Source organism: Erpetoichthys calabaricus, chromosome 2 (genome assembly GCF_900747795.2).
Source record: "Erpetoichthys calabaricus chromosome 2, fErpCal1.3, whole genome shotgun sequence".
NCBI lineage: Eukaryota > Metazoa > Chordata > Cladistia > Polypteriformes > Polypteridae > Erpetoichthys > Erpetoichthys calabaricus.
Window position 1 is genome coordinate 188843034 of NC_041395.2, and position 27931 is coordinate 188870964.

Genomic DNA, 27931 nt, shown 5'->3' on the forward strand with positions numbered 1-27931 from the left:
ATCTGATCAGCCAGTTTTTGTAGCGCCACACTCACGCAGGCGCAAGGTGGAACACAGGCACTAACCAGTATAAATGAGGAAAATGCCTAACGTGAATAAAAAGGCCTACAGTTAACAAAAGGCGTTTCTAAGTCAGGATAGCACATTTTACTTAACACCATGACATCAGTACACCAACCTTCATTGATATAAAAGCAGATTCTCCCTCATTTTCATTTCCCTGTTGTCTCCAATGCATGGTCTGCTGTATAAAGTTGAAAGCCAGGTCAGTTGTAATGCCAATTGCGGGATGGATTCATTTAACCAGATTTCCAGATTTTTAAACCAGATTTCCGTGAAACAAAGAGGAGAAGAAAATGAAAAGTCATTGTGTGTTCTGTTGAGGAGTAACAATTCATCCATTTTAGTGCCTATAGGAGATTCAACAGATGTAAACTTAGGCTGAGAGCGCAGGTTTCTCAAAAGGTGCTCCCAACGAGTGCACCAGCGCAATTCCGCCTTTTGCGATACCTGTGTCTTCATCTGCTGCCGACAACTGCTGCTCCACCAGCTAAGATATCCAGAAAAGTTCTCAATTGTGAAAAATCTGGTGTCTAATCACATGAAGTGAATTGTCGAATATCATGGGTATACTTGATTACAGCTGAAAACCAAACAACGGGTCAAATAAAGAAAAATGGACAAAATACTTGAGAGCTAGTATTTTGCGGTGCCATGATTTATAAGTTAAATATATATATAAGATAGATTTCTCAGCATATTTGAGTGAATGAGGGAAAACAGGACTGGGGAGGCTACTTGTTTATACAATACAAATTTGGAATGTTTTACCAAGAGAGATACTGTACCATACTGTACTGTACTGCACTTTTAAATAATGCTAACTCATTTGTTCAGTTTGGCTTTTTCATCAACTATTATTAGTTCTTGTTTCAAACGTATTAAACTCTAATACATACTGAAACTGTTTTATTTTAGAGCACACTAAGCTTATGCACATTCAAATGTGTAATAAAAAGTGTGCTTGTTAGCATTAGATAGATAGATAGATAGATAGATAGATAGATAGATAGATAGATAGATAGATAGATAGATAGATAGATAGATAGATAGATAGATAGATAGATACTTTATTAATCCCAAGGGGAAATTCACATACTCCAGCAGCAGCATACTGATACAAAAAATAAATCCATCCATCCATCCATTTTCCAACCCGCTGAATCCGAACACAGGGTCACGGGGGTCTGCTGGAGCCAATCCCAGCCAACACAGGGCACAAGGCAGGGAACCAAGCCTGGGCAGGGTGCCAACCCACCGCAGGAACAAAAAATAAATAAATAAATAAAAAATATTAAATTAAAGAGTAATAAAAATGCAGGTAAAAACAGACAATAACTTTGAATAATGTTAACGTTTATCCCCCCAGGTGGAATTGAAGAGTCGCATAGTTTGGGGGAGGAATGATCTCCTCAGTCTGTCAGTGGAGCAGGACAGTGACAGCAGTCTGTCACTGAAGCTGCTCCTCTGTCTGGAGATGACATGGATGCAGTGGATTCTCCATGATTGATAGGAGCCTGTTGAGCGCCCCCTCACTCTGCCACGGATGTCAAACTGTCCAGCTCCATGCCTACAATAGAGCCTGCTTTCCTCACCAGTTTGTCCAGGCGTGAGGCATCCTTCTTCTTAAGGCTGCCTCCCCAGCACACCACCACGTAGAAGAGGGCGCTCACCACAACCATCTGATAGAACATCTGCAGCATCTTACTGCAGATGTTGAAGGACGCCAGTCTTCTAAGGAAGTATAGTCAGCTCTGTCCTCTCTTGCACAGAGAATCAGTATTGGCAGACCAGTCCAATTTATCATCCAGCTGCACTCCCAGGTATTTATAGGTCTAATTATTATCATTATTTATTAAACACTTCTATTTGACTTTCTTTCTTTTGACCTTCATGTGGTATTATGTGCTATTGCTCTGTTGTCAATGTTTCCTAGCTTACACAACATATTGGCTTCAATGAAAATGTGTGTACAGTGACTCTGGCACCATTACACTGCCAGGATCTGATAAAAGCAGTAACCGATATGGATAATGTAATGCATAATCTGCAAGAAGGGTTCTTCAATCACTTCTGTCTAGGTCAACAAATATTAATATTCCTGAATTACTAAACACCCAGAACCCCCAGATATTTACTGTATGGTATCCAAGATCTGGCTTCCTGGAGTTTGTTTTTCCACCACTCTTTTGCCATAGCTACTGTAAACACAGCAGATTAAATGCATAGGTTTGCCAGGGATATGACCCAGAGTAATGCTGTTAAATGGATAGAGAAGTCCTGGGTTCAAGTCCCAGGCAACGTAACAAGGGGACAGCATTCTCCACCTCAGTAAAAAAGAAAGGAGGTTAAAGTTCTCCTTGAGGTAATAAGGTTGCAACCAGTGAGAGGTAAGAACTCCACAGGAAGATAGGGCTAAAGGTAGAATAAGGTAATTGTATAATAATTGAAGAAGAGTAATCAATTAACGCTACACAGTATGTGGAAAATATTAACTAGTAAAACAAGGAATATAGAAGGTTTATGTAGAGTTTGTATGTTCTGTGAAAATAAATGAGTATGTATTTTTGTTTTGTGTGTCAGTAAATAAGACTTCTTGATGCACAGTGAATTTAAAGAAATGTGTGTATGAGATGACGTGTTGAAAGAATTGTTTCATGTGTCTGAAAATGTTGTTCTGTGCTAAGAAATGTGTGAATGGGACATAATTATTATTACTATTATTATTATTATTATTATTATTGTATGTATATTATAATATGTGCACATGTGTGTGTGTGTGTGAAGGTGCATATTTGCTATGGGCATTGTTTTAAATGCTTTCCATGAGCTGTTAGGTGATTGAAGTTGGGGTGATACGGTGGCGCAGTGATTGGCATTGTTGCCCCAGTAAAATAAATGTAAGCAACAAGAGGAAAAGTGTATGTAAATGCTTTAAATATTAGATGCTAAATAATAATAAAACTTGAGTAACTATAATGTGTTAAAGACAGTTTACGTTTGAGTATGTTGTGCAATGTGAAAGATCTCCATTTTTTAATTTAAGTGATTTGGGGAATATGTTTGGTTAAGGACATTGTGTGAAAATATGTGGTGTTGTTTTAAATGAGGAAATGGACAAAGGTTTACATAAATATGTTTTAAATTTAAACTTAAAAAGTGAATATGATTAGGTCCAATGAAATGTTTCCAGATTTAGTATAAATGTGTGTGCCTTTTTCCTTTGAGTACTGGCCATACTCTGATGGAGAAAGATCTTTCAGTAAAACAAAAACAAAAAAAAAAACTATTCTCTAGGATAGCAAGAAAGCTGGTGATGAGCACTGGCTTCCAGTCCAGGTAGTGTTCTGTATTAAGATATGCTGTACAAAAGGGGGGATTAACTAACAAAAAGAGTAGACTGTGCTTTTTCTGCAGATCATCACTCTGGAGAAGCTGCAATAAGCATCTCAGGATGATATCAATGAAAAAAGCATGCATGGACTATAGCCTTAATAAGAGGTTAAAAGAAATCAATATTATTAAGCATAGCTAAATTTTATATATCAAAATGTTTTCTTTAAAGTACTGTATGTAATGGTGTGATGCACTAACTACCATGAGAGCATTTTTTAAACTACCATTTTTAATAAAAACAAGATTTTAAATTATAAGGCATTTGATACAGTATGAGATGTTGATTTCTTTTCCTATCACTCCTTGTTCACAAGTAATTTGAATATCTTAAATGTAAATTAGAATGTTAATGTTTCAATGACTACATAGCTGATAATAGGGTTTAGCTTTATCCATATTACTAACCGAGAATGGTAAACCGGATGGCATAGACGCAGGTAGATGGCGATGGGACCATGAGACGTACTGCGCAGGCGTGTACAGCTCAACTAATGGAAATAGCAAATAAAACAACCGCCATATTGTGAGTGGCACTACTGCGGAGTGAAGTTAGGAATAATGTGCTGCTTGGGATTGTACAAACCGCTGAATGCTTTACACCAAATTCAAACACAATACAGCTCAACGATACACACACGAGCCCACCTGGATAAGATCAATGAACGCAGGCGCCTACAAGGCACGTCAGAAACTGCGGAAGCAAAGCAGGCACGGGTTAAGACACTACGGGGTCCGCAAAGGTCCACAAGGATAGTACGGAATATATAAGAGCACACCGATCAAAAAAAAATCAATCGTGTAAAAGCACGTAGTACACACAAATCATGTGCTCTCAGCGCATAGAAAGCGTATAAGGACAATACGGAGAATAGAGACCCAAAGGCATTGGAGAGAAAAAAAGGCAGATAAGAGATTATGAAAGCAGTGGAATTCGAAAGGCTCAAACAAACGATGGCGCGATACACATGCAGACAAAGGTACACAATATGAAAGCAGTAAAATTCGAAAGTATTGTAGCGTCCCACCCAGGTTGAGGGCTTTTTGGTTTTAAGTGTGTCCACTATTAATGAACATTCATTAGGATTAATGAATATCATTTGCTGTCATTGTCATTCACTTAACTTCCCTGAAGAAACAACTGGCAATACAACTAATGAGTTTACACGTTGTTGTCAAAGGGGTCAGGTTAGACTGCCTCCTTTAGATGAATATCCTGAATATCTACGGATGTTTCTAACTAACAATGTACCCGAAAGTAAAAACATTATGGACTGCATTAGATCCTACAATAGTTCATTTGCTTTTGCATCTACCAGGGTGAATATCAGGCCACCAGCTGGCAATGGCCCATACTGCTTTCGCGTATGTGGACAAATATTACATCGGATTGGAACAGTGCACCCTGAGCCAAATCACGAACGCAATTATGCACAGATCTACGTGTTAGATCCAGATGATGCAATCTATCAACGATTTTACTACAAATGTTGTGTATAAAGAAGTATTCCAATAGATCCTTCTAATGTGCCATGCTATGGGTTCTTTACTTCCTTTGTTCGTCATCTACACCTTTACACTCCAATATATCTCATTCATTCATCAATGTATTTCGGGTTACCCAACCCCGGGGGTAGGCGAGCGAAGCGAGCAGGGGGCAGAGCCCCCTTGTTTTCTATAATTTGATGCTCAAATGAAACATTCCGGACACTTAAATTCTGAAGCCATAGGTAGAAATGTATGAGTCAATTTAATTAGTAAAATATTAGGTTAAAGAAAAATAGCTGGGATATGAATATAGAAACTGTTTAGCTTTAAGATTAAAAGTTGAGAGGTAATAATAGATGTATTTTAATATAATTGTAACTTTAGAAAATAACCTGTTAGCCTTAGATGGAGTGAAATACAAATTTCTTTTCTAAATAATGTAAATCCCAAGACTGCACATAATTCAACGATATTCTGTAATTAGAGCAATTGGGAAAGGGAATGTGGAGTGTAACTGTTTTAGTTTATTTTTATCTTATTTCAAGAAATAATTAGGAATTTGCCAGTCCAGACTGTGGATTTCTTCTTTGACTTTTGCTTGCTATGCTGGCTGAGAGATGTTCTCTGGAGGACACTGGTATTATATTACATTCGTGATGAAAAGGGGATCAAGACAGACAGACAGACAGACAGACAGACAGATTTTTAACTAATAACCTCCACACCACTCTACTTTCTCTTTTCTTTGGTTTGGCTTGGTGCTCCTGGACATATGCGTGTTCTCTATAGGAGAACTATAACATTTGGCTCTTATGAACTTGTAATATTGTAGCAACTAAGTAGGGTGAGACACAAAACAAGTGCTGGAAACATGGTGTCCAAAGATGCTGAGTTTATTAAACAAGAACTGAACAGAAAAACAATAAAACTTCCCCAGCCTGCTGTTTAGGGTTGCTAGGCACACCTATAAAACAACAAAATGTCACTACTTGTTTTGTCTTTACCCGTTTTTCGTACACTGTTGCCTTTTTTGAGACTTTCTTTCTCTCTTCTCATCCGTACACACATGTCCCCACACCCCCTTCCTTCCTGTCTTCTCCCTCTCCCTGCGCACACACCTTCTCTCTTTCTATGTAGTTGTAAAAATGCAGAGCCTGCCCTAAACAGAGTAAACAGAAAACAAAAATTACAGTACATCACAATATTAATGGGATTGGTTTCAGGGTTCTTGCTGACTGATAGATACCCTACTGCTCCACATTCCTTCTAAGGGGGGAAAGATTGATATTTAGTTTGCAAAGTTATTTGTGTAACAGCAAAGGTTATGTGCCAATAGTTTGAATTTTTTGAGACAATTGAATGCTTTTCCTTTGGTATGTATATATATATATATTAAGACTGACTTTATTTTAAATTGTGGTGATTTACTTGATATGATGATTATGCTTTTGAGTGGGGTCCACGACAATGGACAAACTAGATATAACTATAGAGATTTTTTTTTTATTGACGGATATATTTTTTGAACACAATGACTACAATGAGTGGAAACGTCTGCATTATGCTTACCAGCTGCAGAATTAATTTTTGACCATTAAAAACAAATTGGCTAACAGACAGCAGAGAATGGATAAAATTACTGTTTTACTGCTAGCGTTATTTTTGATAAGGGGTACCCCCAATGAAACAGACCTGATATCTCATGAGACACTAATTTTTGGATCCATAAGTATCTTAAAAATTACAGATGAAGTATTGCAATGCTGAATAATATGGAACAAAACTTTGAAGTCTTTGCACCTGCAGGTAAAAGCTGTTTTTCCTAGGACATTTTTTATGATAGTGCTTGAATTTGAACCTTGAGACTGAGCTTTGCTAAAGGTCTGCAGACAAACAAATCATCCGATTCCTAGCAGAAGCAAGCTATATCAGAGAGGGGATCCAGCTGTGGACCAGGCCATTGATCAGTTGACTACTGGACAACGTACTCAAATTACAGTCCAAGGGATCATGGGTTCTGCGGTGGGTTGGCACCCTGCCCAGGATTGGTTCCCTGCCTTGTGCCCTGTGTTGGCTGGGATTGGCTCCAGCAGACCCCCGTGACCCTGTGTTTGGATTCAGCGGGTTGGATAATGGATGGATGGATGGATGGATCATGGGTTCCTGCTGCTAACAAGTCAACTGTGCTAGTGACCATTGACATCAAAAGATAATCATGGGTCCAGAATCGTAGAGGGCAGCCTGCATGGCATCCAGACCAGAGCCTTATTCATCAGGTAAAGAGTTCCAGGATCCTTTGCTTTGGGGCATTGGAACCCAAGATCTGATTCACACTTTTACTTTGCAGGGTTCTATGTTCTTTGCCACAGCCCAATTTAACAGTGCTCATTTTCAGTTTTATGACAGTTGTTGACCAAGTACTTGAATTCTTCTTGCCCTAGGAGCTGGAACCACAACCTAATCTGTCTTTTCTGCAGCAATGTCTTTAAGGAAGATTTGAACCATGGAGTTATGGTATAGAAGGAAAGACTAATTATCTGCAAGCACAGCAAAGCAAAATGAACTCCTTTTCATAAGCAATATGTATTAATTGAATATTTGTAACTATTGTATTAATGGAAATACTGCCCAATTATTATTTAAATTGTTTAACCTGTACAGCAATTGGGGTAGTATAACTGAACAAGTTTAGAAAAAATGATTAGCACATCATGGTCAGCACTTAGAGCAAAGACTAAATATTTTTAGATAGATGTTTCTAGTACATCTGAGTCTATTGATACTTAAAAAAGTTTTAAGGAACAATGTTTGTATATAATCCATCCATCCATTATCCAACCTGCTATATACTAACTACAGGGTCACGGGGGTCTGCTGGAGCCAATCCCAACCAACACAGGAAACAAACCCCATGGCAGGGCACCTGCAAACTGAGGGTTTGTATATTATTTGGACTGTTAATCAAATTTTAATACATGATTATTAGCATTTGCAGCATTACCAGTTAAAAATCAATTCAATTTAAACTTTCTTGGTTTTAATAATTGAATGAATAATAGAGTTTAACATAAAGAGAAATTTGTTAACTATGAAGAATGGTACTAAACTTGAGGGACAGTCAAGTGTTTTGGGAATAGAGACACTCAGGACAAAATGTCTAAATCTTTTGATATAAGATGAATGTAAAGTTTAAATTATTGTTTTTTTTTCATGAAGGATGTGAATTATATTGTGTAAACAGTAATTGATACACAAAGATTGAACATATAGTGGTGTGAAAAACTATTTGCCCCCTTCCTGATTTCTTATTCTTTTGCATGTTTGTCACACAAAATGTTTCTGATCATCAAACACATTTAACCATTAGTCAAATATAACACAAGTAAACACAAAATGCAGTTTTTAAATGATGGTTTTTATTATTTAGGGAGAAAAAAAATCCAAACCTACATGGCCCTGTGTGAAAAAGTAATTGCCCCCTTGTTAAAAAAATAACCTAACTGTGGTGTATCACACCTGAGTTCAATTTCCGTAGCCACCCCCAGGCCTGATTACTGCCACACCTGTTTCAATCAAGAAATCACTTAAATAGGAGCTGCCTGACACAGAGAAGTAGACCAAAAGCACCTCAAAAGCTAGACATCATGCCAAGATCCAAAGAAATTCAGGAACAAATGAGAACAGAAGTAATTGAGATCTATCAGTCTGGTAAAGGTTATAAAGCCATTTCTAAAGCTTTGGGACTCCAGCGAACCACAGTGAGAGCCATTATCCACAAATGGCAAAAACATGGAACAGTGGTGAACCTTCCCAGGAGTGGCTGGCCGACCAAAATTACCCCAAGAGCGCAGAGACGACTCATCCGAGAGGTCACAAAAGACCCCAGGACAACGTCTAAAGAACTGCAGGCCTCACTTGCCTCAATTAAGGTCAGTGTTCACGACTCCACCATAAGAAAGAGACTGGGCAAAAATGGCCTGCATGGCAGATGTCCAAGACGCAAACCACTGTTAAGCAAAAAGAACATTAGGGCTCGTCTCAATTTTGCTAAGAAACATCTCAATGATTGCCAAGACTTTTGGGAAAATACCTTGTGGACTGATGAGACAAAAGTTGAACTTTTTGGAAGGCAAATGTCCCGTTACATCTGGCGTAAAAGGAACACAGCATTTCAGAAAAAGAACATCATACCAACAGTAAAATATGGTGGTGGTAGTGTGATGGTCTGGGGTTGTTTTGCTGCTTCAGGACCTGGAAGGCTTGCTGTGATAGATGGAACCATGAATTCTACTGTCTACCAAAAAATCCTGAAGGAGAATGTCCGGCCATCTGTTCGTCAACTCAAGCTGAAGCGATCTTGGGTGCTGCAACAGGACAATGACCCAAAACACACCAGCAAATCCACCTCTGAATGGCTGAAGAAAAACAAAATGAAGACTTTGGAGTGGCATAGTCAAAGTCCTGACCTGAATCCAATTGAGATGCTATGGCATGACCTTAAAAAGGCGGTTCATGCTAGAAAACCCTCAAATAAAGCTGAATTACAACAATTTTGCAAAGATGAGTGGGCCAAAATTCCTCCAGAGCGCTGTAAAAGACTCATTGCAAGTTATCGCAAACGCTTGATTGCAGTTATTGCTGCTAAGGGTGGCCCAACCAGTTATTAGGTTCAGGGGGCAATTACTTTTTCACACAGGTTTGGATTTTTTTTTCTCCCTAAATAATAAAAACCACCATTTACAAACTGCATTTTGTGTTTACTTGTGTTATATTTGACTAATGGTTAAATGTGTTTGATAATCAGAAACATTTTGTGTGACAAACATGCAAAAGAATAAGAAATCAGGAAGGGGGCAAATAGTTTTTCACACCACTGTATATGAATATTAGTGTATTCAGAATTTTGCATTAGGATTAGATGCAACATCAGGACAGATTTTATATTGTGTTTTAAGGTTTAAATGTGCTAAATTAGATTCAGGGTATAGTACAAACCTTTAAAGTTTGTAGAACATGGTATAAGGGAAAAGAGGTTTGTGGGATAGTGCTAAGTGTTTTTAGGAACTGGGTATATAGACAGAAATAGTTGGTGGTAATACAGGACAAATAATTAATCTTTTTGGGCCTAAGTAATACGGAAGTTAGCAAAACAAAGTAATAATTCAGCACATCAGAGATGGAGTTTCTTATGCATGGAGTGGTGAGTGAGCAGTTTGTGAAATTGGAAAGCCCAGATATAAACCAAGGATCCCAGCTGGTGGCAGAACACTTTAACATCAATAAGAAGCTTGGGTACAACCCTTGCAATTTTAATGTGACCTGGACATGAGCCAATGGCTTGCATTAATGAGAGTAGTGCTGGCATCTTCTGAAGGGAGGATTGACACCTACTTTTAGCAAGATATCTGTTTTTATGTAGCAAAGGTGATCATCAAATTTAAGGCCACAGCAGGATGTAAATTGGGGCAACTTCGTGAATGAAAGCACGAGGATGTGAGCATGGTTGTTTGTATAAGGATTCTATCTCTGGTTATTGTTGTACACATCACCGGCACCATAAACTAGGGACTTTGGATGTTTTTAAAGTAAATACTTGGGCTGTCTGTATCATCATCAACAATAACATTTGTAGCGGGGCCACATAGTGTTTAAATGTCAGTACTGAGTGCGTCTCGTTTTATTGTCCCGTTTACTGTTTATGTGCATCAGTTAATGCCGTCCCCGAAAAAGGGGGATGGATGATGGAAGGAGACCACAGCCGCAAACCTGGAAAACACCGGTTTACAATCAATCAATCACAGCCGTCACAGGACTATTTAAGCCAGCAGGAGGAGAAGGAAGAGAGAGGAGAGAAGGAGATTTTTCATTCAGTTCCAGTTATTGTCCACATCGCGCATATCCATCCAGTTTGTTTTTCCATCAGCCGGATTTATTTCAAGGACCTCACCACGAGAGACCCCGGGGTAGGACTTAATCATCCACCACACACACGAGGATTCACGGTGAGGCTGTTCCATTTTTTCCGGGGAGAATCAAACATCGCAATTTCACTAATTAAGTCATCCGCTTTCAGGACAGTTTCTTTATTACCGGACTCACGTTCTCAGTCATTTTCAGTTTATCATTCATTGTTGTTATTCGTGTTGTGTGTTTATTTGTTACAGGGACAAGGGAGGGTTTTTGTTGTATGTATATATATATATTTGGTGGTGTCTTGTTATTGCTGGGGTGGAGGGATATTTATATTTCTGTTTTTTGCATGTCATTTCACTTAATACATTTAATCCGTTTAAATTTTACATCCTGTTTTTGTGTGCTTATATTTTTCACCGTCGATTGTGGGGGAAAAGTTTAATTGGTAAGAAGTACGGCTTGATAATAAGATTATTTCTCAGTCAATTATCCAAGCCACAGGTCTTGGGAGTGTAGCTGCTGGCTGTGTAAAAGGGGTCGGCCGTTACATAAAGTGGTCCCCTCTCTGAGGAAATCTTAATAAATATCTATCGCTGTCTGCCTTTAAACATTTTCCCCAATTAATATGTCTATAGTGCGTGCCGAGCAGGACGACACCATTGCTTCGCCGCGGTGTGATAATGGAGTAGCCGGGGCGCGGCACGTCACGGTCAGAGCGTGTTCAGCGGTGCAGGAGGTGGTGGATTCGTTGCAGTCGCTGTACCTCGAAGATCACCATGGACCTGAGGAGGAATGCCTTGAGGATGTCTCGCCTCCGTGGGAAGATCTGGCGCAACAACTAACCCGGCTTGATGAGAAAGTCCGCGAGGTTGCTGAAAGTGCACTCGAGCGCGAAGATGCCTTGCGGGCTCGCATCAGCAGCTCCCAGGAGGAAATAAAAGAATACCTCAATGAGCAAGTTCAACTCCTGGGGCGGGAAATCGTGTTGTGCCTCCAGAGGCGGGATCAACGCTGGCAAGAAACTCTTCAGGGGGAGGTCCGAAGGAGTCTCCAGACGTTACGTCAGTCACCCTGTCATTCAACGCCGTACGGGTCTCGTGGGGGGGTGGTGAATACATCAATCGGCCCTCTGTTCCTGGGGTGCGCCTTTCCTTTCCCAAGTTGGGGGCCCCTTATAACATCGATGATGTCCTCAACTTTGTGGAAGGAGAGGCGTACCTGGCTGTTAACCCTTTAACCCCAGAAGAGCTTATGGGGGTGATAGGGGCATCCCTCTCGGGGCCGGTGCGGAGCTGGTGGCTGACGGCCAAGAAGAACATTAAAGACTGGGGATCCTTTCGTCGATCTTTCCTCGCGGCTTTTCTTCCGGAAGACTATGAATCTGAACTGGAGGACAAGCTGCGATCCATGGTGCAACTACCTTCACAATCCATCCGGGACTTCGCCTATGAATATCGGGCTTTGTGTTTGAAGTGGTGGCCGGCAATGTCTGAAGAAGAGGTGGTCCGCCGCATCCTTAATGCCTGTAACCCGCGGTTAGCTGGGGGTCTCAGGGGGGTTGTGGGGTCGGTGGAAGACCTGGTGAAGGTGGGCTCACAAGTGGAACGGGACTGGGGAAACTCAAACGTACTGGAACAAGGTACAAGCCAGTACACGAGAAACCCAGCCCCTAAAACCCTAGCGAGCCAAACCTTGCCGGTCGGAAGCCGATCTCGCCATCATGCAAGCGAGTACGTCCCTCCTGATCGTCCCAGTGAAGCTGCGGGGGGTGGCAGGTGGATGCGGTGGTGGATACAGGGAGCCATCACACCTTAATCCACTCAAGCATGTGGAAGAAGATTAGCCGACCGACAGAGAACTTAACATCTGCCCCGTCTGTCCGATTTGTATTGGCAGATGGGAGTGAACACAGAGCCCTGGGCAAAGTCCCCTTGAGGTACAGTGTACTCTCCACCACCTGGGAAATGGATACGTATGTCCTGGATGACCGGCACCTGTCCGTCCCGTTACTCCTTGGGCTGGACTCTTTAACCACCATGAGGATGACCATCCATCTCAGTCCCAGGGGGTATACGGTGCCAGGGGAAGGGGTATGCGACTTCATTTATAAATCAAAAGAAGATCTGGGCTCCGAATTCATTGGCTTCTACGCGGCAGTGAGGAGTGACGTAAGCACCTCGGCGGCAGCCCCTGTGGAGGAACAGCCCGAAGAGGTGAGGCCGGTGCTGAAGAAGTGGGCCGAGGTGTGGACTGAGAAATTAGGAGTCGCCCGTGGAGTTACCCACGTGATCCACACCTTGTCCGAAGTTCCAAGAAGGCACCGAGCTTATCGTGTTTCTCCACTAAAAAAGGGCCTAATTAAAGAACATCTGGATCGAATGCTCGCCGAGAGAATAATTGAACCATCTTCCTCCTCCTGGGCGTCCCCTGTGGTCCTCGTGAAGAAGACGGATGACACCTATCGTTTCTGCGTGGACTACAGGGGGGTTAACGGGAAGACGAGCCTGGACGCATATCCCATGCCCCTGGTTCATGAGATTCTGGAGTCACTGCATGGAGCTGCAGTTTTCAGCACACTAGACCTCCGCAGTGGCTATTGGCAGGTGCCGATGGACGAGGGGGAGTAAGAGGAAGACGGCAGTCATCACCCCCGAAGGCTTGTTCCAGTTCTAAGTCATGCCTTTTGGGCTTAAAAATGCTGGGGCCACCTTCCAGCGGCTCATGGAGCAAGTTCTGAGGGGGTTGATAGGCAAGATCTGCTTTGTATACATCGACGACGTCATTATTTACTCCCCTTCTATTAAACAACATCTCCAGGACCTGGACACCATCTTCCAACGATTACATCAAGCGCACCTTACGCTGAACACGAAGAAGTGTACCTTCATTCAACCCCACATACGCTTCCTCGGGCACATTCTTTCATCTGAGGGGGTCGCTGTAGACCCCAAGAAGACCTTAGCCATCCGAGACTACCCCACGCCCACGGATTTGAAATCTTTGCAACGTTTCCTTGGGTTAGTGGGGTGGTATCACAAGTTCATTCCCCGGATGGCTGATATAGCGGCTCCCTTGAACAACCTAAGAAAAAAAGATGTCCGGTGGGAGTGGACAACAGAGTGCCAGGACGCGGTCGAGCAACTAAAGAGCCACCTTCAAGAGCCGCCCGTTCTGGCCCAGCCAGATCCGCAGCTCACTTTCCAGGTACAAACAGATGCCAGCAACCTGGGGCTTGGCGCCGTGCTCACTCAGAAAATCCACCAGGCTGAACACGTCATCGCTTACGCCTCTCGAGCCTTGCACGGCGCTGAGCTCAATTATTCAACAGCTGAAAAAGAGTGTTTGGCTGTCGTGTGGGCTGTGGAAAAATGGAGACACTATCTGGAGGGGGTTGAATTTGAAGTGTACACCCGACCATCACGCTCTGACCTGGGTATTTAATCACCCGAAGACCTCCTCCCGTCTAACCAGGTGGGTACTCCGCCTCCAGAACTTCACTTTCAAGGTGACCTATCGGAAGGGCTGTGGCAATATTGTGCCTGATGCTCTGTCCAGGGTGTCAGAGCCACCGGGGATGGTGTGTATGGCAGAGGCAAAGAAGATGATCCTCCCTCTGCCAAGAAGCCTGGAAGACCTGGCTCAAGCACAAGCCACCAGTCCATTCTGCCAGAGCATCAGGGAGGGACTGGAACAGCAGCGTACCGACCGGGTACACTTCGTGGACCTCCAGGGGGTTCTGTACAGGACCACTCCATCCTCCCTTGGGGGTCTGCAACACCAACTAGTGGTCCCGGAAGAGCTCATCCCAGACTTCCTAACTTACTATCATGACAGTCCTTTAGGAGGTCACCTTGGAAGGACAAAAAACTTTATTAAAGATCCTGGGGGTTGCGTGGTGGCCGTCTGTCCGGAAAGACGTTTGCCACCACGTGAAGAAGTGCATCACCTGCCAGCAGCTCAAAAACCCACCTGGTAAACCGGCAGGATTTCTACAATCGACAATCGCGGATGGACCGGGGGAGACTTTGGGAGTCGACCTGATGGGGCCATTTCCTGTTACCAGCTCGAGGAAGACCGTCCTGATGGTGGTGATTGATTATTTTTCAAAGTGGGTGGAGCTGTTTGCCTTAACGGATGCCAAAACTAACAAGATCTGCTCCACCCTGAAGAACGAAATCTTCACCCGCTGGGGGGGTGCCGAAGAACATCGTCTCAGACCGGGGTCCGCAGTTCACGAGCTCTCTATTAGATGAACTTTATACAGCCTGGGGAGTGAAGAAAAACCTGACAACAGCTTACCATCCCCAGGCTAACATGACAGAGCGAGTGAACCGGACCCTGAAGAACATGATCGCCTCCTATGTGGGTGAACGCCATCAGGATTGGGATAAATGGCTCCCCGAGCTCCGGTTTGCCCTGAACACCGCTGTGCATGAAGCCACAGGTGAGACGCCTGCTTTGGTTGCGCTGGGCAGACAGCTAAAGGGCCCGCTTGACCGACTCCTTCCCAGAGCCCCTAGTCCAGAAACCACCAGCTACAATAATTTATTTAAAATGGAGGAATTATGGCGGAGAATCCGACAGAGGTTGGTGAGTTCGACATCCAGACATGCCATGTTATATAATGCCCGGCGTAAGGAAGCGCACTTTCAGCCAGGTGATTTGGTCTGGATTAGAGCTCACCATCTCTCGGATGCCAGCAAAAGGTTCTCTGCCAAGCTAGCGCCTAAATGGTTAGGTCCAGCCAAAATCATATCTCAAACAGGTCCAGTCAACTTCCAGTTTCAAAGGGGTATCGGCACTGACTCCAAGATAGACACAATCCATGTGGCCAATCTCAAGCCGTACTTCGGCCCTCCCTTGTCCAAGGTTGGGGGGGGGGGGACGTAGCGGGGGCCACATAGTGTTTAAATGTCAGTACTGAGTGCGTCTCGTTTTATTGTCCCGTTTACTGTTTATGTGCATCAGTTAATGCCGTCCCCGAAAAAGGGGGACGGATGATGGAAGGAGACCACAGCCGCAAACCTGGAAAACACCGGTTTACAATCAATCAATCACAGCCGTCACAGGACTATTTAAGCCAGCAGGAGGAGAAGGAAGAGAGAGGAGAGAAGGAGATTTTTCATTCACGACCACGAGCCAACTGTTCCAGTTATTGTCCACATCGCGCATATCCATCCAGTTTGTTTTTCCATCAGCCGGATTTATTTCAAGGACCTCACCACGAGAGATCCCGGGGTAGGACTTAATCATCCACCACACACACGAGGATTCACGGTGAGGCTGTTCCATTTTTTCCGGGGAGAATCAAACATCGCAATTTCACTAATTCAGTCATCCCCTTTCAGGACAGTTTCTTTATTACCGGACTCACGTTCTCATTCATTTTCAGTTTATCATTCATTGTTGTTATTCGTGTTGTGTGTTTATTTGTTACAGGGACAAGGGAGGGTTTTTGTTGTATGTGTATATATATATATATATATTTGGTGGTGTCTTGTTATTGCTGGGGTGGAGGGATATTTATATTTCTGTTTTTTGCATGTCATTTCACTTAATACATTTAATCCGTTTAAATTTTACATCCTGTTTTTGTGTGCTTATATTTTTCACCGTCGATTGTGGGGGAAAAGTTTAATTGGTAAGAAGTACGGCTTGATAATAAGATTATTTCTCAGTCAATTATCCAAGCCACAGGTCTTGGGAGTGTAGCTGCCGGCTGGGTAAAAGGGGTCGGCCGTTACACATTGATGAAAAATAGGACTGGGTACACTTCTGTGAACCAAGATAGCTCATGTTTGTTGGATAAGAAGGCAATGAAACAGTTGTTGGCAATGTTTTTATCATTCTAAATGGTAGTTATGAGGTTATGGGACACAAATCTGAGATTTATAGGGGAAAACATGTAAAGCCAGTATACTCTGAAGAAAAATAACTTTGATACATATTGTTATTTGACTTGATTTTCTATGTTCACTATTATTGATTTTATTAGTTATTGATTTATGTGATTTATCTTTAGGTAGTAATAATTTGCGCTGACTTCTGTTATTTCCCAAATGCAGCTAGCCAGGAATCTTTTACTTACTTTTAGCCTCTAAGGGGGGACATATTCAGTATACATATGTGTTATACAGATTAGGAATAGGGTTATAATAGGAAATTATTCCTTACAGTTTTAGTGAGACTTTATGTAGTCTCAAAGGGGGGAATGTGTAAAAAATAATTTTAGGGTAACATAGAATTCATCTTAAAGAAATAGCATAAAGGGTTAATACATGTGGGGAACCAAATAAAGGTCAAGTGAACAATAAAATATACACTGAAATATAAGATTTGGTTTAGGAAAAATACTGAGATGGTCAAATAAATAATGTACCAGAAGAAAGGTTGATGTAATATACAAAATGTACTGAAGGATGACTAAGAGATGACTAAGAAATCAGGAGATGTCCTATAAACTAGAATGGACAGTTATATGCACAGAAATTTCAAAGGTGGTGTCTCATCTCAAAAGGTATAAGATGAACCAGAATATAATATAATAGACTTTTATTCGATATAAATATTTGGGTGTAAACCAACGAACCAACCAGAGTAAAATGTATGCATTGATTTACACTGTATGTAAATTCAACATTTATAAAATGAACCTCTAGCCTTTGTTTCTCTGACCATTCTGATCATTTTGACCATGCTGTAACGGACTGCTTTTCATGAATGCTCCATCCAAGGTATTTTTCCGGGGAGTAATTTAAAGATACAATGAACAGCTTTTCTCCTGCCTGATTACTGAATTGTCCTATTAGAGGATGCTTCTTTCTTTAATAAGATGTTAAATTTCGACCACAGAATGAAAAACCTGTAGCCACTGCGGCTCTCCAGGACCGACATTGCCCAACCCTGGCTTAGTATAAAAAGGCTGAAATCAAACAAATAACCAGGACCAGATAATATTCTTCCTCAAGTTCTTAAGGAGGTTAGTGAATACATAAATACAAACTTTTAGGAAGCAAACTGGGAAAATTCTGAAGAACTGGAAAATGGCAAATATTATCCAATTACATAAAAAGGGTGATCGGGCAGATCCAAGCAGCTATAGGCCAGTAATCTTAACTTGCATCACAGGTAAATTAATGGAAGGAATTATGAAGGAAAACATTGAGAAACACATGGCAAAAACAGGAGTTTTACTGAACAGTCAGCATGGGTTCACAAGAGGGAGGTCATGTTTCACCAACATGCTGGAATCCTGACTTTCAGAAAGCATTTGATAAGGTGCCACATGAGAGGTTGAGCATCATACTAAAAGAAGTGGGAGTTCAGGGCGTAGTGGGAGCAAAACTGGCTCAGACACAGGAAGCAGAGGATTATGGTATGAGGAACAAGATCAGAATTGGGTGAAGTTAATAGTGATTTCCCACAGGGATCAGTGTTATGGCTGCTGCTAATTTTATTTTATATAAATGATTTGAATAGGAACATAAGTAACAAGCTGGTTAAGTTTGCAGATTATACCAACCTAGCTGTATTGGCAGATAATCTAGAATCTGCTGAAGGGACTTGGACAGCATACGGTCCTGGGAAGATTTGTGAAAGATGAAATTTAATGCAAGTAAATGTTAAGTATTGCACATAAGAAGTAAAAATGTTAGGTTTGAATACACTATGGGAGATCTGAAAATCAAAAGTACACCTTATGAGAAGAATTCAGGAGTCACTATAGACTCAACACTAACAAGTGCCAGACAGTACTCAGAAGGAATTGAGAAGGCTAATAGAATGTTAGATTATTTTGCATGATGCTTAGATTACAAGTCCAAGGATGTTATGCTTAAGCTTTATAACGCACTGGTTAGACCTCACCTGGGGCCTCATGTATAACGCCGTGCGTAGAACTCACACTATAACATGGCGTAAGCACAAAAGCGGGATTGTGCGTACGCACAGAAAAATCCAGATGCAGGAATCTGTGCGCACGCATACTTTCACGTTCTTCTACTACATAAATCCCGATTTGCGTGAAAAGTAACGCACGTGCACGCGCCTTCTGTCCCGCCCCAACTCCTCCCAGAATTACGCCTCTTTGAATATGCAAATCAATATAAATAGCCTTCTGTGAAAAGACAATGGGAAAAGCACGGGAGAAAATATAAGAATTTCAGCGAATACCAAGTGGAGGCAAAGGAAAAACGTACTATTTGTTGGTTTAAACAGTGGTATAATCAACAAAAGGAAGCTGATCGAGTGACAGAGTGTCGGAGAAACTCGAAGGCTCAACTTCACAAAGTCGCACAGTGCCCGAAATAAAAAAGAAATCACATATCAAAGTCGCCGTGAAAAAGCGAGTCGTAGCCCACCGTCTGAGTGTCATATGAAAGCTTATTAGGGTACAGACAAAAAAAAGGCACACAGTGGGGAAAAAAGCACGAAATGTCAACTTTAATCTCGAAATTTCCACTTTAATCACGTAGTTTATTTTGCCATTAAAGTAGAACATCATAAACTTCATCTTAAAATCGTTTAATTTACTAGTTTCTCAAATCCTATTGTAACTAAAGTGGCATGTTAAATGCTTTGTTCTGTATTTGATCTTATATGTGCTCTGTGTGTATGAATCACTACCTGCTTTTTAAACGGGCTTTCTCTTTCTCCGACGGGACACATACTCCATTACATTCTTGATATTACAGCTCTCTGAATAATTAAAATACTGAGATGTATATGTGATATCTTTTTCATGATGATAGGAATGAAAGCATGTTATTAAACATGGGAACACGGTGGCGCAGTGCTTGTTCATGTCTCACGCAAGAGGCTTGCTGCGCCATGCGCAACCTTCAATTAAATAATTTATCACAGCAGTACTGTCTCTTTCAAACGTACTAACCTCCAATTCCTGTCCTTACTTTTCTTTCTCCAAAAACTCAGTCGCCACACAATAAGCTATGTAATAGACGTGAAGCCATCTGTAAGCTTAGAACTTCGATTCTTCAAAACTTTTAAGGAACATTGAAATATCTTAGTAGTACGTGTTTAATTATTATATCCGTCTATCTTTCCAGTGTCGCGTCAGCACCAGCAAGAATACAGCGCAAGGCAGGAACAATTACTGAACTAGCTAGCGCAAGGCACCGTGTCCTCACATGTTTAATTATAAACAATACAGATTATTTAAATGAAGTTAAAGTTTTATCTGTATAATATAATCAACATGTTTTGCTGCATTTCGTCTTAGAAATGAATACCGTCATCACATGTAAATACGCGCTTTATAAAGTGGCGCAGGTTGTGCAATAATATAACTGTAGTGCAAGTTTACAGTGGGGTAATTGTACTTATAAGTCCAAATATTTATACAAGGAGCACTTGATGGACTGATTTAGTGTGTTTAGAGTTCTTGGGATGAAACTGTTTCTAAACCGCGAAGTCCGTACAGGGACTAAAGCGTTTGCTGTGGCTCAGGCAGCATCTGCTTCATGCTGTGTACCGATAATTCTCTTTCCAATCAGCTGCTGCTGTGATTTCCCACTCAGATACAGTGATTATAAATACTTCGAGTGGTGCAGTGAGAGTAATATGGAAAAAAATTATCTGCTGTGGCAACCCTTAACGGGATCAGCTGAAAGAACATGCAGTGAGAGTTACAACGCTAAAGCAGTTATGGTATTTGGAATACTATGACTATTCCCTGGACCATTATATTGCTACAGGTTAATTACAATCAGATGCATTACACTAATAAACAATATGCAGTTAATTTCAGTGTATTTATAAAGCCGCGCCAGGAATGTGGATTTAAGAATGAAAGGGTGATCACACAGGAACAGTAGCACTGCTTTGACGCTGGGGGCCGCCAATCTGCAAAACCGGGCGGATAAATTGCGTACGCCAAGGAATGAGTTACCGTGGAAATGTGCGTGGCTTTACGCCAAGTTTAGGTTTTATACATCGCGATTTGAGCGTGGAAAGGTTCGTACGCAACATTTCTGTGCGTACGCACCGTTTATACATGAGGCCCCTGGAGTACTATGTACAGTTTTTGGTCTCCAGGCTACAAAAAGGACATAGCACTGCTGGAAAAAGTCCAGAGAAGAGGGACTAGTTTGATTCCAGTAATACAATGGGTGAATTATGAGGAAAATTTTAAAGAACTGAACCTTTTCAGTTTAAGTAAAAGAAGATTAAGAGGAGATGTGATTGATGTATTTAAAATAATGATGCAAATTATTACAGTGGATCGTGACTATTACTTTAAAATGAGTTCATCAAGAACACAGGGACACAGTTGGAAACTTGTTAAGGGTACATTTCATACAAACATTAGGAAATTTTTCTTTACAAAGAGAACCATAGACACATAGAATAAGTGATCAAGTAGTGTGATAGACAATAGGACTTGAGGGACTTTCAAAACTAGACTAGATGTTATTTTGGAAGAATTAAGTAGATAGGACTGTCAAGCCTTTTTGGGCTGATTGGCCTGTTCTAATCAAGATTCATTTAATTTTCTAAAGTTCATACACTACTGTTCACTTTCCAAATTATTATTTTTATCATCTTTGCTACTAATTTGGGGGTTTCTTTATTGTGGCATCCATGTTGTATTTGGGAATGTGCTCCTGTTAATATCCAATTGTCACAGAATAGCAAGTTGTGTGTATGGCGTCAACCCTGCATCACTATTTAAACCGGTAGTGTGCTAAATGTGTGTTCTCTAAGATTTTGGATTGTTTGAAATAGAGACCTGTTTTTCATGGATTCACTTTTTCAATATCTATTTGGAGCATTAAGACTTTACATGTGTATTTCAACTTCCAATTGTGATTTCCATACTGGGTGTTGACATTTTTATATAACAACCACTCAGTTCTGATCCTTGTCTGCACCTGATGATAATAACATTGTTTTCATTTCCCCAAGCATCTTTGTCTGTCATTTATGTCCCTTTCAGGATACCTATGTCATAAATCCTTGGCCACTGATCGTCAATTAAAGTAACACATGCAATTTTGTTTACTTCTTAAGATAGAATAGAAGTACAATATTTGTCAAAATAACAGAATTCAGGAGATATCAAAGCGGGAAACACAAAAAATTAAAAGAGCAACAGAGCTAAGAGAGCTGGCACTAATTAAAAAGAAATAAACAAAACACAATGAAATTTTAACTTTATTGTAATCTGTCCTAGGAGAGGATGGTTTATTAGCTACATCAGTTAGCCCACCAATTAGTTCTAGCCAAAACATATTGTTAGCCTTGGACCAGCCACTAACATATTTGTCAGAGACTAATTCTGTGTCATCAGATAAGCAAAAAATGCTGTCAGAAGATAAGACCAAAGATAAAGTAACAACTACTATGACAACATTTATTTATATAACACATTTTCATACATGAAAGTAACTCAAAATGATTTACAATATCCATCCATCATCCAACCCACTATATCCTAACTACAGGGTCACGGGGGTCTGCTGGAGCGAATCCCAGCCAACACAGGGCACAAGGCAGGAAACAAACCCCGGGCAGGGCGCCACACGCTAGGGACAATTTAGAATCACCAATGTACCTAACCTGCATGTCTTTGGACTGTAGGAGGAAACCGACGCAGATACGGAGAGAATATGCAAACTCCACGCAGGGAGGACCCGGGAAGTGAACCCGGATCTCCTAACTGCGAGGCAGCAGTGCTACCACTGCGCCACCGTGCTGCCCGATTTACAATATGAATTGCTAAAAGCAGCTGCAAAAAGAAAGTAAAAACTAAATAATGGTTCTATTTACTATTTGCCTTGTACCTGTGCCTGTCATGTGGCATCAGAGGACAGCATTATTGCACTGGAGCCACCAAATATTGAACTCCCCAATGGCAGTCTCAGCAATGCTAATCCTTACAGCACACACAAGCTCAGTGGGAAGGTATGACTGACAACAGTGTGCGCAGCCAAAAAGGACTTTTTTTGTCAGAATAAAGATGCTCACTTCTGTGTCTCAAAGTGCCATAGCAAGTACCAAAGACATTTCAGTTAAAATGTTCATTTGTAAGGAGGGCCTGACTTTGTTTGGAGCTCAACTCCTCAAACATATAAGGTGAAGAATGCTTCAGTTTGTTGTTACCACTAAATATTTACCTTTTTGCCTATGCTATAAGGAAGAAACCTTTTATTGAGTACAATGTACTATGTGACCATCAGGATTTTGACATCCATACACTCACTAAAAGATAAATACCAACTAAGGCATATGGTAAGGTGAATCTAAGTAAAGGTCATACAAATAAAAGAAAGCCAAGACTTAAGTTGGAATAGGTGGTAGTCTGTATATGTGTTGAAGTGGGTCCACAGCTCACGTCAAAAAGGCCACTTTTTAAATAAATAATTGCTGCACTTGTGGCTTAGAGAAGGGGCGTGGTATGTGTGGCCAGAGCGGCTCCCAGTTGAAGCGTGAGGCAGACGGTCCTCACTTAAGTGCACAGGTGAGAAGTTGTCCAAATCCGTAATTGATTCTGGGAGCTGCTAATTGCCACATCTGATCCACATCCCCGTAATAAATAGAGGCGCTAGGGGGGAGAAAAAAAGAAGGAGAAAAGAGAGGAGAGAGAATGGGAGGTTAAGAGAGAAGAAGGCTAGAAGCAAGTAGAGGAAAGCCAGTGCAAGAGAGAGAGAGAGAGCGAGCGCAGGCTCGCAGGCAGCTGAGCAGTGAGCCTGGGTGTTTGGCCGGCATCCGAGGAGCCGAGGATTGTGGTCGCTCTCGCTGAACATTTCGTGAAGAGCGGGAGTGACCGGAAGGAGGGTGGCTCGCCGCGTAAGGCCAAGACAGCAGCGGGAGTCGGGACTTGGGCTCCCCAGTGACCAGGGCGCTTACACTGGGGCTTTCACGTCCCAAGTCACGGTCTGGTTAAGCCTACCGGAGCCAGAGATCGGTGAGGCGAACAGACCAGCAGAAGAAGGTACAATGAAGGTCAGCTGCAGGTAGGGTGTCTCCCCTGGTGCATAGCCTGGACTGGAGAAGCAGGGGAGTCACCAATAGAAAGACACCAGGCTTGATTTTTAAAAGAACAGCTTCTAGCCATTGTTTTAACCTCGTTGTTTTTAAAAGACTTTTGCTAGTGTGTTTTTAACCTCCACCCTTTTACTTGTTTTTATGGATTATTTATTGGAATTGTGGAGCACTGCACTATTTATTTGGACACTGTTTTGTTTATTTTAAATAAAAGCACTTTTGCACTTTTTGTACCATCCCCTTGCTTTGTTGTGCCTCACTGCCTAGCTCATCGGTGACATTACCGATGATGTCGGATTCAAGGGCTCCCTTAATCAAGATGGGAGCACTGAGCAGAACACACATCGTCACATTTGGTGGCAGCGGTGGGATGAGCTGGCAGTGGGGACAGAAGAACTGGAGACAGTACAGCAAGCGGGATTGGTGCCAGATTTTTTTAAAAAACCCAAGGACCCAAGCCGGAGGAGGACATTTTAAAGGACAGAGCTTTTTAATGGACATGTCTTTATTGTTTGTTTTTATTGTCATTTTAAAAGTTCTTATACTTTTGATGTCCTGTTTTTACAAGGGGGGCTTGGGTTGGTTTTAGTGTGGGGTTGTTTTTAGTGCTTTTATTTATTATTTTAGTGCAGTGGTAGTGTGGCCGAGCTGTGGACCTGGGCCGCCAGTTGCACAGGGTTGGCAGTGTCATGGAGCCTTCCCGTGCAAATGGGGCTTATGGGGGTGGAATGTGGTGTAGCGGGTCCACAGCTCACGTCAAAAAGGCCACTTTTTGAATAAATAATTGCCGCACTCGCGGCTTAGAGAAGTGGGCGTGGTATGTGTGGCCAGAGCGTGAGGAGTCGTCTGCATCCGTAATTGATACCAGGAGCTGCTAATTGCCACATCTGGTCTACATCCCTGTAATAAATAGAAGTGCAAGGTGGATATGGGGGGAGAAAAAAGGACAGAGAAAAGAGAGGAGAGAGAACGGGAGGTTAAGAGAGAAGAAGGCTGGAAGCAGGTAGAGGAAAGCCTGTGCAAGAGAGCGAGAATGAGCGATCGCAGGCAGCTGAGCAGTGAGCCTAGGTGTTTGGCCGGCACCCGAGGAGCAGTCAATTGTGGTCGCTCCCACTGAGCATTTTGTGAAGAGCGGGAGTGACCGGAAAGGAGGATGGCTTTTTGCACCATCCCCTTGCTTTGTTGTGCCTCACTGCCTAGCTCATCGATGACATTACCGATGGTGTTAGGTTCAAGGGCTCCCAGAAGCAAGATGGGAGCATGGAGCGGAACCCGCAACGTCACAGTATATAGTGAACAAAATCATGGAAAACCTGAGAATAATAACATATTTGGAGCATTACATTTAAATGCAACTGAATTCAAAGAGCTCCTTTTAAAAAATACTGTGGTAAGTGTATGGGGAACAAATGGCCATGTTCATCTTACCTTATAGTGCTTCTCAGTGATTATTTTTATTTCATATGAAAAGCTGCTTCAAATGCTGCACGGTATTTAATCTCCTTCAGGCATATACATATAGCATTTGCAACACATGGAGTATGTGTGTAGCACAAGTGCCAACAATTTGATGTATTATATCCTATGAGTCTAATCTTCACAATCACCATTCCCATTAAAAAAATTTTATTTCATGCAGGCTTGTTCTTTAGTAAATACTCCAGCAGTGTGACACTATGAATTGTAATTGCTGTGGAGAAGGATGGCATTACGATACATCAACTTTTTGCTTACCTGTCTGGGAACTGTCAATCCTGACAACTGGGTGAAGCCGCTACTTTGAGCATGGCCATGCTGAGGCAGAGTTTCAGTTCCATTGAAGTTCTGTAGCGGGAGGAAGTGACTATGGGTCATTGAAGAGAAAACATCTGCCAGGCAGAGCCTGTGTAAGGGACCAAAGAAGTCAGATCAAAAATAGGTAATGCAACATGGCTGCCATAGCCTGTAATATTTTCTCACTACATAGAATAGGTCAGGCTTATGATGATGATGACCAGAGATGAAAAAAAAAATACATAAGTACATAAACTCTAAAAAAAATATGAAAGTGTAAAGATTATGCAGTCTTTATCACATTTTGACCTGAACACTATCTTGGAGAACTTTGCACAGTCTCCTTGTGACTAAATGGATTTTTTGCTGTATAACAAGTGTGATGGATGGCCGGCAGCTCAACCAGGCTGGCACGCCCAAAGAGTGGAAGGATGGGGGAATGCAGCTACTTTGGGACGCTGCCTCCCCCAAGACGCTAGATGGCAATTTCCCTGCAGCATAGTGTTGCCCCGAATTCCCACAGGGCACCACGGGATATGAAGTTCGGCTTCATCTCCCTGCTGGGTATCGCAAGGAGACAGGGTATCTTTGCTTCCCATATAGCCCAGAAGTACTCCCAAGTCACAGGGACGGAAGCCCCACAGTACTTCCGGGCTGAAGAAAACTCAAGCTCTCCATTTGGCCCGGTAGTGCTGGAAAGTCATGTGGAAGGAAGAATGGAGGCTTTTCCAGCTCAAGGACTATATAAAGGGGTGGTGAAGACGCAGCAAGCAAGCCGGAGTTGGGAGGGAGAGTGACGGAGCTTGCCTGGAGGTGGAGGAGAGTATTGTATTTAAGTCTTGAGAATTTGTGTTTAACGTGGCTGGGGTGCTTTGGAGGCACTGCATCCAAAAAAGAAGAAATTAAATTACTTCTTAGTGCTTTTAACTTGTGTCCAGTGTGTTTGTCTGTTGGGGAAAAGGTAAGCAAGAGTGCCACCAAGCGTCCACACAGTTACACAAGCTTGGCTACACCCAGATTCAGCGCCCTACAACGCGTGTGATGTGGGACTGGCACATCTACATTTTTACAGAAACTTGGTTAAATGCCTTTTGTGTAGACAGGAACACTGCTTTGTTCAGTAAAGTCTGTGGTGGAGGGCTGCATGTGTACACTACCAAGTGATGTTGCACAAACTCCGTCATTACCAACAGTTTTTGGTCAATGTCATTGGAGCTTTTAGCTCTCAGATGCTGTCTGTACTATCTGCCGCAGGAGTTTACTACATTTATTATTGTGTTTGTTTACAAAACTCTAGACAGCAACTTGACGGAAGTGCAGTGAAGCATTTACAAAGTCATCAACATGCTTCAAACAGCACATCCAAACTGACTTTTCATTGTTGCTGCGGTCTTTAACCACATAAAGCTGAAATCTATACTTCCTCAATTTTACCAACATGTACACTTCCTGACAAGGAATGAAAATACATGTGACCTTGTGTACACAAATGTTTATGAAGCATACACTGTACCCTCATGATCACATCTCTGTCTTGCTACTGCCTTCATATAGATGTCAAGTTAAATGCACCAAGCCTGTAGAAAAACAGATCAGAATGTGGCCAGATGGAGCTGTCTCAGCTCTACATACTGGTGCCTGTTCAAGGATGCTACCACCTACAGTGATAACATAAATATAGTGGAGTATGCATCATATGTCATAGGATACAATCAGTAAGTGTATAGATAATGTGACTATCCTCAGGTCCATCACCATTAGAGCTAACCATAAACCCTGAATTCTTTCTTTCAGAACTTCACATGCTGCTGAGAAATTGCAATGCTGTTTATAGGAGAGGAGATAAGGCAGGTCTAAGGATAGCAGGGGCCAACCTGTCTTGAGGTGTTACAGCAGTGAAGCAAGCATATGCACAGGGAATACACAACCACTTCCAAGACTCCAGAGTGGTACCTGTGTCAAGGCATTCAGACCATCTATCAGTATAGATGCACATCACAGGTCTGTGTCAGTGAAGCCTCCTTCTAGTAGTGATGAACAAATTCTATGCACGGTTTGATGCTCTAAACAATGTGCCCACATGGAAGGCTGTGCTGTGTAATGTTGGAGAAGCACTTCATCCCCCTTGCAGTTCACCTATCATTCCAACGTGTTCACCAAAGATGCCATAACATCTGTCCTTCATCTGTCACCTGGACAAGAAAAACATCTAGGTCTGAAGGTTGTTTATGTACAGTGCATCCAGACAGTATTCAGAGCGCATCACTTTTTCCACCTTTTGTTATGTTAGAGCCTTATT

The 27931-nt window shown here is 42.0% G+C and overlaps 1 protein-coding gene across 1 annotated transcript in view; it reads right to left on the reverse strand.

Annotated features, from left to right (window-relative positions):
• The window catches only part of ppp1r32 (protein phosphatase 1, regulatory subunit 32), a 131304-nt gene that overhangs the window by 44471 nt on the left and 58902 nt on the right, over positions 1 to 27931 (reverse strand). The window contains exon 3 of the mRNA XM_028792591.2: positions 25594 to 25741. Within this exon, the coding sequence (XP_028648424.2) occupies positions 25594 to 25741 (148 nt within the window). The remainder of the gene's footprint in view (positions 1 to 25593; positions 25742 to 27931) is intronic.